General features: G+C 51.9%; 1 protein-coding gene across 1 annotated transcript; it reads right to left on the reverse strand.

Annotated features, from left to right (window-relative positions):
- Positions 1-2,556: 2,556 nt before the first annotated feature.
- On the reverse strand, positions 2,557-3,960 carry CLDN3 (claudin 3). The gene has a single exon (XM_047838718.1). It carries the CDS (start codon positions 3,567-3,569, stop codon positions 2,913-2,915), a length of 657 nt encoding a protein of 218 aa, XP_047694674.1. The 5' UTR covers positions 3,570-3,960; the 3' UTR covers positions 2,557-2,912.
- Between the last annotated feature and the right edge of the window lie 6,993 nt (positions 3,961-10,953).

Genomic DNA, 10,953 nt, shown 5'->3' on the forward strand with positions numbered 1-10,953 from the left:
CTGGATGGGATAGGAGACCTCACTGCCCCCAGGGGGCCCCAGGGAGCCCAGGCTTGGGAAGAGACCAGGGAGCCAGGGGAGGAGCTGAGGGCCTCTCACCCAAGGGGCTGTCTCCCTTCTCTGTCACATCCTTCTGGCTCAGGGGCACTGGGGGTGGGCTGCAGGGCAGGCTGGCTCCAGCCCTGGGCTGCATCTCTGCCCTAGGGTGGCCCGGGAGGCGCTGTGCTCAGGCTGCCTTCTGGAAGCTGGTGGTAAATGAATAACCTTGTTCCTACCTGCAGGGCCCTCAGGGACAAAGGAGCCACTCAGGTGCCCCTCGGTCCTGACTTGGCCCAACCTGGCATCCATGGCCAGAGACTGTGGAGGTTCAAGGGCAAATGCAACCGCCTTGGCCCGTCTGCCCCCTTACTCCCTCAATTCCATCCCAGCCAGGCCCAGAGAAATTTCTCCTCTTAGTTCTCTCCCTCTCACCTCCTGTTGCTAAGCTTCCTCCCTCCTGACCCTTCCCCGTTGAGCCCCTCCCCTTCACTGAGCTCCCTCCTTCTCTTTGGGCCCCCTCCCCTCACGGAGGCCCCCCTACTCTGCCCTCCCCCTTTCCTGAGCTCACTTCCGGTCCAGCTCTCCCTCCAGCCTCTCCCCTTCATTCCTCCCTCACCTTTACTCCCCCTCAGGCTAGAAGAGTGGTTTCCCCAAAGCATCCCCAACCCTAGCCCCTCAAACTTTCCTGGAATCTTATAGAGAATGACCTAAAGCCAGGGTGTCCCTACTATTCATCGTAACCTCCTTCCTCTTCCTTGGGTCATAAAGGGTGGCTACATGTCGGTATTCCCTAACTGGATAATTTGGGGGGAGCTGGAGGGGGGAGTAGCCTGCTGAAAAACCCGGTGGCCACTAGGACCTTCTGCTGAAGCTTTGCTGCAGGTGAAGTTTGAGATACAATAACTGGAAAATCGTTCTCTTCCATCCCATATCCTGTCCCTTGACCCTTGCTCCCTGTCAACTTGCTAACTTGGCCTAGACTCCCTTTATAAGCAAAGGTCTTGGGCCCATGGTCCAGATGTTCTGATTTTACTTCTCAACTCCCACTGGCTTTTCCGCCTGCTGGGTCTGCCCGGCCGCCTCCTGCCGAGGCCACCAGGAACCACCTTGCTGCCTTGAACCCCACGGCTACTCCTCGGGCCTCATCTTGCCTGACCACTTTTGCAACCTCAGTCACCCTGGTTTCAGGTGCCATCTGTATGCTAACAACAGCCGGCGTTGGCCACTCCCGAGTCTCAGTTCTTTATATATGCCCTGCCGCTTCCTGGACGTCTCTGCCTGGAGGCCCAACAGGCTTGCCAAACTCTGTGCATTCAAAACCGAAACCATCATCTTTCCCCAGCAACCTAGTTTCCCATTTTGGTAAATGGCATCCGCCATCCCAGCAATGACCTAGGGCAGAAGGTTGGGGTTATCCTAATGTTTCCATCTCCCTCACCCTACCTATCGAGATGCTTCTCAAGCCCTCATCTTGCTTCCTTCCAGCCCCTGTCAGGCCCTGCTCCTGACCCCACTGTCCCTGCCTTCTTTCTGGCCACACCATCTCCAAGAGGATGGCTGTGGAGCCTCTTCGATGGTGTCCCCACCTTCTTCTCCCTCCTGGAATCCCACTTCCCCAGGGGCTCCTGGAGATGGTATTTTGGAGCATAAATCTGACCAGTCATCTGACTTCCATGACTCCCAAAACACCAGAGTTAAGGTCCAGAGTCTGTAATTCTGCATCTAAGACTCCATGGCTTGGCCTCCTCCTGGCCCCTGGCTGGGCCTCACCACATTCCCCTCACACTTTGCTATGCGGCCAGCCCTGGGGGATCTCTCTTTCCTGGTCCCAGGCACAGGCGCCCTTTCCTATTACCTGAACCTCCTGCGCCTTCTCCCGGACACAAGGCCTTCCAAGCCTGTTTAAACTCAAGCCCTACAGCCTCGCCGGAGGGTCATGCATCCTGACCCTTGGGGGTCCCTAGGAAGAAAATGAGGCCCCTTCCTCCTCGCCCCTCCAGGTGAGAAACTGCCGCCCAGCTTTACTTTTGACGCTGTTTTACCAAAACAATAGGGCTTTTTGTTCCCCCCTTCCAAATATGAAATCATAGCACTGAATGTGCTCTTTCACACGGAGAGGGAAGATTAGATGTGCAGCCGCACAGGGGAGGACGATTCTCCAAGCACAAACCCAGAAGGCAAAGACTAGGGAGGAGGGCCCGGGGCCACCCTTCTCCCCGCCCCGCCCCCCCTCCCCCCCATGCCTCCGTCCATGCAGCAGGCTGGAAGTGCTCATGCCTCTCTAGGTTGGCCCTTCAATGTCTGAATCCCCAGTGAGTAGGCCAAATGGCCACCTAGGGCGCACCCAGTTCGGTTTCGAACCACACTTTCTTGGTTACCCAACCTCTGCCTTCTCTAAGCTTCATAGCGGGAGAGCAGAACGCAGCCAAGGCCAACCCTTGAGGGGCGGGTGTTCGGTAGGGAGGTGGAGGCCTGTCGGCGCTCGCTCAGGAAAGTAGGCGCCCGTAACTGCAAAAACGAAAGGCTTTTATTGAAAAATATCAACTGGCCCTTTCCAAGACTGCCGGTCCCTGCCCAACGCGGGCTTTGGGACCGAGGCCCGACGGGGCGGGCAAGTAGCGGCGGCCACCCGGCCCCGCTCTCCGGAGGGGCTGAGGTTTCACTGTCCGTGTGGGGTGGTCCCCCGCGCGCCGTGGGGCCGGGGAGCGGGGTGTGCCGCCCAGGAAGGGGCCGCGGGGTTGGTCCCTCCCGGTCCAGTGTGAGAGCTCCTGGCACCTGGGGGGAGGGGGGGGGCTGGTCTCCGAGGAGAGGCCGCACGCGGCACCGGTGGGCGCTCTCGCCCGTGGGGTGGTGGGGTCTCCCCCGGTCCCCCCTCAGACGTAGTCCTTGCGGTCGTAGGCTGTGCTAGTGCCCGGGCCGGCGGAGCGGGGCGCGGAGTAGACGATCTTGGTGGGCGCGTACTTCTTCTCGCGCGGCGGGCAGGAGCAGCAGAGCAGCGCGCCCCCCAGCAGCTGCAGCGCCGCGGCCGCCCAGCCCACGTACAGGCCCGCGCCCATCTCACGCTTCTGCGCCTCCGGCACCAGGGGGTTGTAGAAGTCCCGGATGATGGTGTTGGCCGACCAGGACACCGGTACCAGCGTGAGCAAGGCGGCCAGCAGGAAGAGCACTCCCGCCACGATGGTGATCTTGGCCTTGGCCGTGTCGTCCTGCACGCAGTTGGTGCACTGGGCGCCCACCAGCGCCACGAGGAGCCCGAAGGCGGCCAGCAGGATGGCGACGACGATGAGGGCGCGGGCCGCCTGCAGGTCCTGCGGCAGCGCCAGCAGCGAGTCGTATACCTTGCACTGCATCTGGCCGGTGCTCTGCACCACGCAGTTCATCCACAGGCCCTCCCAGGTGATCTGCGCCGTGATGATGCTGCTGCCGATGAAGGCCGTCACGCGCCACATGGGCAGCGCGCAGCACACGATGGTGCTCAGCCAGCCCATCACGGCCAGCGAGGTGCCCGTGATCTCCAGGCCCATGGACATGGCTGCCGCGCCAAGGCCGGCTCTGCCGGGCGGCTCAGGGTGCGGGAGGACGACGGGCCGTGGCCGCCGGGCCTGGGTGGGAGCTGCCGCGCGCAGACGGAGGGATGCCTCGACGGACGCGCGGACGGCTCGGACGCCCGGACGGACGGCGCGCGCTAACGGCTCCGCTCAGCCCGCTCGCCCCCAAGCAGCGCCTGCACCTGCCTGTGGCTTTGTGGGCGGGCGGCGGCGACTGGGCTGGCCCTGGGCTGGGGCCGGTGAGTCTTAGATCCGTGCCCAGCGCTCCGGCGGGGGTGGGAGGGGCGGAGCCGCGGGTCCCCGGGCCTGGAGACTGTGACGTGGCCCCTCTTCCCACCTTCACCAAGCGCCCTGGGAGGAAGGACCCGGCGGGGAGTGGCGCACCGCGCGGGGTGGGGGTTGGGGGGGGAGGGTGCCAAGAGAGGGCGGGGCCGCGGCCTGCGACCCCGCCCCTCGCTCTTCATCGCCCGGTTCCCAAGCTAATTCTCAGGGGCTCGCAGGGGTTGCGGTGCAAATCACAGTCTGCTCGACACTCCCCGACCTCCCCACATTTTCGGTGCCGTTCGCACAGGCGTCGTCGGGAAGGGGGTCTCTGCCAGCTGGCCGGGATCCACGGGGCCTGGAAGGGCCCAGTGGGCGTGGCCGGGGCTGTTTTCCGGAGTGGGCGGCTGCTCCGGGAGCCGCACACCTGCTCTTAGGTCCCTCTGGCCTCTGAGGCTCTGCTGGCACACAATCCGGGCTTGATCCAGGCCCTGGAGGTCTGCGCTCAGAAGCCAGAAATCCGCCACTCCCCACCAAAGACACCGAGAAGATGCCCCAAACCAGCGCCGAACTCAAATTCACTTCCCAGCCCCACTGCTCCTCCCTTAGCTCCTGGATCCTGGTAGCAGAGCTGCTCTCCCCTCCCAGAAGTCCCTCCTCCTCATTGATTCCCCTCCTCCTGCGCAGCCTCGTGCTTCCTCCCTCTGGGCCCACTTTCATGAAATCGTAGTGAAAGGTTTGATCCTGGCAGAAGTGGGGAGTCAGAGGTGTTACTTACAATGCCTTCCCTCCTATTAACCTTAAAAGTAAAGCCGCCAGTTATCTTACCAGCAAAACATGGGTTTATTGGGGGAATAGCAGAGAATTGCAATCCAGGACAAGCAAGCTGCAGAAAAACCATAAGCAAGTCCAACAAAGGGGAGGATCATTATTTTATGGAGAAGGAGGAGGAAGTTGGGAGGGATTGCAAGAGTTCAGGATAATGCTGGTTTTCTCACTGGTTGAGTTGCCGGGGTGGTGAATTTCTTACAGAAGATACTATGTACAATTTTCGCTGTTGGGGTCTGTAATTGATTACTCTGTCCTGATGAGATTCTTCTGCTGGAGGCTGTAATTGACCATTCTTCCTGTAATTGACATGGAGCGCCAGCCTCCCCTTCTAGCTCCCCAGTTCTGCTTCACTAATTTTCACATTTCCTTCTTTTTTTTTTTTTTTTTTCTTTACATATTTTTTCAACGTTTATTTATTTTTGGGACAGAGAGAGACAGAGCATGAACGGGGGAGAGGCAGAGAGAGAGGGAGACACAGAATCGGAAACAGGCTCCAGGCTCTGAGCCATCAGCCCAGAGCCCGACGCGGGGCTCGAACTCCCAGACCGCGAGATTGCGACCTGGCTGAAGTCGGACGCCCAACCGACTGCGCCACCCAGGCGCCCCACATTTCCTTCTTTTGATCAAGATCTTTCCTTGAAAGCATCGCTGATCAAGAATTAGGTATTTTGCGTATAGTGTTTTGTCCCTGAGTCCCTGGAAGGACCTTTTCTGGTTGTCACGCCCCACTTTGGAAGGAAAGTGCATAGCAGTTGGAAACCACTTAAGGCCAGGTTGGCATAGCAAGGAGGGCTAGGAGGGAGAGCTCTCAGGCATTTCCCATCTCAAGTCTGTATCTTCTCAAGGTTATCAGCGTTGGAGGTCATCTTGAAGTATGGAGCCAGTATAATCTTATTGGGTACATTTTTTTAAAATGAAAGATTGATAGGCAACAAGTACAGAATCAAAAGTAACGTGACAATTCCAACCTGTATGTTGGTTCTAAATCAGGACCTTAGGTCTGAAGGTAGCCAGCTGAAAATGTTTATTGGCACTTATTCCAACTTAGGGAAGAAAAGTTTCTGGCTATGAAGGCAGACCTGGACTCACCTATGCCTCCTGGAAGTCCCTGCCTAAAGCAACCATGAAAGCAGAATGGTAAACACTGCCAGAGCACACGAGAAGAAGGAATCAAGTACATTGGGAAGATCCGATGCAAAGCAGCAACACTTCAAAGACTTAAAAAAACATATATTGTTATCTCGGGCGCCTGGCTGGCTTGGTCAGTGGAGCGTGAGACTCTTGATCTCAGGGTTGTTAGTTCAAGCCCCATGCTGGGTGTAGAGATTACTTAAAAATAAAATCTTTTTAAAAAGAGAGGAAGGGGCGCCTGGGCGGCACAGTCGGTTAAGTATCCGACTCTTGGTTGCAGCTCAGGTCATGAGCTCACGGTTCATGGGTTTGAGCCCCCATTGGGCTCTACCCTGATGGTGCAGAGCCTGCTTGGGATTCTGTCTCTCTTCCTCTCTCTCTTCCCCTCCCTCTCTCAAAAATAAATAAAAACTTAAAAAAAGAGAGAAATAAATAAATAGTTATCTCAAATGGACTGGTTTGAAAACAAATGTTATCAAATAATAGTCTGTAAAGTTGTAAGTTCAGAGACCATGGATGTGTATAAGAATCCAATGTCAGTTAATAGTTGGTTTTTATTTTTACTTATTTATTTATTTTTAAAAGTTTATTTTTTCCTCTTAAAATTTTTTTTTCTTGTGATGAAAACTTTTTTTTTTAATGTTCTATTGATTTTTGAGAGAGAAGCAGAGTGTGAGCAGGGGAGGGGCAGAGGGAGAGGGAAACACAGAATCAGAAGCAGGCTCCAGGCTCTGAGCTGTCAGCACAGACCCCGATGCGGGGCTCGATCTCACGGACCACGAGATCGTGACCTGAGCGGAAATCAAGAGTCGGACGCTTAACCAACTGAGCCACCCAGGTGCCCCAGCATGATCATTTTTAATAGAAGCCATTAGGCCTTTACACTATTGAAATATATCTCCTTTTATCAGCTGTGGGTCAAAGGAGGCAGAGGCCAAGTGTTTTGGATGTCCTGCGACTACCTCATAGGGGGAGAGTAGAGTTGCTAAGGGGGTGGATCTGAGTTTCAGAGGACCAACAGCAATGCTTTAGGTCAAGGTGTTTGGAGGGTTTCTACAAATTTTTCCCTTTGAGTCTTAATAGTCCATTAGTACTTGCTGAAGCACCCAACCGGCAAAATGGATTCCCTGATCACTGTGAAGTTTGAGAGGGGCTCCCCAGGTCGTGATAATCTTTTTCTTTTTTAAAGATTTTATTTTTAAGTAATCTCTTTTCCCCAATGTGGGGCTCAAACTTACAGCCCCAAGATCAAGACTCACATGCTCTACCGACTGAGCCAGCCAGGCGCCCTGTGATAATCTTTTCTAACAGAGGAAGCATTGGCCTGTCTACACAACAAAACTTTGGTCCAGTGAGAAAGCATATGAGCCATAACTAAAACGTATTTGTCCGTGAGATGGGGAAGCTGTATGAAATCCATTTATATGAACAGGTTTCCCTGGATTATACTTTGGACACGTGGGGCAAGTGAGAGAGGCACTTTCTGTGGCCCTTATGAACTTTTCACCACAAATGTTCATTGACGAATGCTGTCATTTTGTCAGTAGACCAGTGTTTTGTTTTGTTTTTAATTTTTTTTTTTAACGTTTCTTTATTTTTGAGACAGAGAGAGACAGAGCATGAACAGGGAAGGGGCAGAGAGAGAGGGAGACACAGAATCTGAAACAGGCTCCAGGCTCTGAGCTGTCAGCCCAGAGCCCGACGCGGGGCTCGAACTCCCGGATCGTGAGATCATGACCTGAGCCGAAGTCGGACGCTTAACCGACCAAGCCACCCAGGCGCCCCAGACCAGTGGTTTAATGCGTGTACGGTTGTAAGTACTGGGAATTTTAGAATTTCTAGTAGGGCCGATTATTATTTGGTCCCGACCAGAGTTCTCTCTCTTCTTGTGGAACCTACAATGATACATTTCCAAAGCTGTTTTTCCCCTCTCTGGGGCCAATTGTTAGGTATCTTTTGTTGATGTCTCCAAAATTATCATTTGAGAGACCATCTCTTTAGACTATAACAGGGGTTTGGCTATTGGACTCCTTGAGAGCAGCATTTCCATTTTGATGATGGAAATATCATCAGGGTGGATTACTCTGGTCCTCAAGAAGTCGAGCCTGGAGTGCCCAGGAACATTAAGAGTCAGAGCAGCTGGCCAAAGTGTGGCATTTAATCAATTTTGGACATAGGAGCCATCTTTAATATTATTCCCATTGGAGATAAGAACATCTCATTGTTTCCACAATATTCCAAAGTCATGAGCTACCTCAAAGGCATATCAAGGATCAGTATAAATGTTTGAGGTTTTACCCACGGGTAAAGTACAAGCCTGAGTAAGAGCATATAACTCAGCCTATAACTCACTGACATTGGGCTGAAGTAGCCAGAGGTAAAGATACTGCCTTAATGACTTCAAGGGAGTGGGAAAAGCATACCCAGGACAGTATTTACCATTTTCATTCTATAAATAAGAACCATCACTATGGGCACTTGTGTGCCTCAGTCGGTTAAGTGTCTGATTTCAGCTCAGGTCATGATCTCACAGTTTGTGAGCTCAAGCCCCCCACATCAGGCTCCGGGCTGACAGCTCGGAGCCTGGAGCTGGCTTCAGATTCTGTGTCTCCCTCTCTCTCTGCCCCTCCCCCGCTGGCCCTCTGTCTCTCTTTCTCAAAAATAAAATAAAACATTAAAAAAAAATAAATAAGAACTATAAATAAACCATGAAAAATCTGCATCTGTTAGAGGAGTCTTGTAAATTGTCAGTGGGTGTCAAAAGGTTACCTGTTAGCAGTAAGCAGTCATGAGGGGGATCTGCGTCCATTTGTAAGCCCGTATTCCAAGATCAGATGCCCTAAGCATCTAACCTAAACGCGGCCAGACTGTAGTTTTTCTTTGAAGACTTTATGTCCCTTTAAGGACAAAAGTCTTAACAAATGAATGCTGTCTTCCTGTGAAGAGGTTTGAGGAAGGGGGCAGAGAAGCAAACCATCTACGCATTTTGGCCAAATAGAGCCTGCAGAAAACGTTCTGTTTTTCACATCAGCTTTTAAGGTAGGAAGTACTCTCTGTGAAATCCTGGGGCGTTACTGTCCAGCTGTATTTCCATTCTTCCAAGTGAAGGCAAAAAGTTACTGGCTGTCCTTATCAACTGGAATACTAGAGATGTACCGCATAGATCAATTACCGTGAAAAATACGCTCTCAGTGGGAATGGATGTTGGAAATAACACACTGGAGTTAGGAATACCAGGTGCTGAGGGACAACTGTCATTTATTGCTCAGAGGTCCTGGACAAATCTTCATCCTTGGCCTTGGGTTTTCTCATGGGTATAATTAGGGCCTTACAGGGACTTGTGCAGGGATTCATGAAGCCTTGAGCCTTGTAATCGCCTGTTATGGGCTTGCTGCCTCGAAGCTCCTCTTTAGTTCTACGGCATTGATTAATTATGGGAAGAGGTTTTCAGGGATCTATTTGAATTTTGGTGGGAGGTGCATTGTGGATTCTGCTAATATCAGTTGAGGATCTTGCCCATAAAGAAGAGAATACCTGATCTGATAGGAATAAATGATCTGTGTCCCCAAGTCTCAACTATGGTGCCATCAGAGACAAAGCACAGAAAATATGCCAAAGGGCCATTTATTTCTCCTGTTTGGCTCTTCTGTCAAATTCTGGAGTTATTTCTCCCTTTTAGGAGAAACAAATTCTGGCACGGTACTACTTTTCTAAGAAATCGCGGCCCAGCAAATGAATAGGGGCAGAGGAAGTAAGGAGAAAAGGGTGCCTGTCTCTCAAAGGTCATGGACAAGAGGGAGTAGGTTCAGAGACAGGAACCTGTTGAGGTTGATTAGAAATTTCTATTATTTGAACCCCTACTATTCTAGGACTTTGAGATAAGGGTGGCTTTACAGCAGAGAGGTTGAGCAGTGAGAATTAGCTTCGGTGTCAATGAAGACAGACACAGGTTCATCCCCGGCCCCTTGGAGTTTCTGGGAGCCCCGACCCTGGGAACTGCTGGGACATTAAAAAGACTGACCAGAGGGCTGAAGGCAGCTGGAGTGCTTAAGTTAAAAACATTTTTTCTTAATGTTTATTTATTTTTGAGAGAGACAGAGACAGAATGCAAGTGGGTTAGGGTCAGAGAGAGAGAGGGAGACACAGAATCGGAAGCAGGCTCCAGGCTCCGAGCTGTCAGCACAGAGCCCGACGCAGGGCTCGAACTCACGAGCCGTGAAATCATGACCTGAGCCGAAGTCCGACGCTCAACCGACTGAGCCACCCAGGCGCTCCCGGAGTGCTTAAGTTTGTAACAATCTTAAAAAAAAAATTTTTTTTAGATGACCTGGCTCTTTGCAATAATAGCAGAAACGAAAAGGTTATTAGTTTTGTTTATGGGCCTTCATTTGTCGGAGTTGAAAATTGAGAATTTTAGTGGTCTTTGTTTTAAAGATGTGAGCGAGTCAGTTTGCCACGCTAACTGAATCTATAGTGGTCACTTTTCCGTTCCATCCTGATCCTTTTAACTGAAAGAATAAGATGCTGGTTCAGGCCATTAATAAACAAACATAAAGTTAAATGCTACCCAAGTTGACTTAACATCTAAAGGGAGACCAGAATATTCTTTCTTTCTTTTTTTTTTTTTTTTTCTGTAGGACTAATACCTTTAAAAAAGTGTTGCTCGCCGGGGATTTCCATTGAGTGTTCTAGCATCTTGCCAAAAGTTAGGGGCTTGTCTCTCTAAATCCCCTTTCAGGAAGTTACTTTTCAGTTCATTTTATCCAGTGGCTAGGCTGGTCCTCAGCAACAAGCATGCAGACTGATAAAAATCTCAGAAACCAGGTTGGTAGGTTTGAATAACTATGTTAGATTATTCAGCAAGTTGCCAGGGGATCCTCAGTCACTTTGGGACTTTATTTATGTCTGTCTGTCTGTTAAAATTTTTTTTTAATGTTTATTTTTGAGAGAGACAGAGCACGAGCCAGGGAGAGGCAGCCAGACAGGAGACACAGAATCTGAAGCAGGCTCCAGGCTCTGAGCTGTCAGCACAGAGCCCGACGGGGGGCTCGAACCCACAAACTGAGAGATCGTGACCTGAGCCAAAGTCGGACGCTTAAGTGACTGAGCCCCCCAGGTGCTCCGGGAAACTCTTTTAACTTTG

The sequence above is a fragment of the Prionailurus viverrinus genome, chromosome E3 (genome assembly GCF_022837055.1).
Source record: "Prionailurus viverrinus isolate Anna chromosome E3, UM_Priviv_1.0, whole genome shotgun sequence".
Taxonomy (NCBI): domain Eukaryota; kingdom Metazoa; phylum Chordata; class Mammalia; order Carnivora; family Felidae; genus Prionailurus; species Prionailurus viverrinus.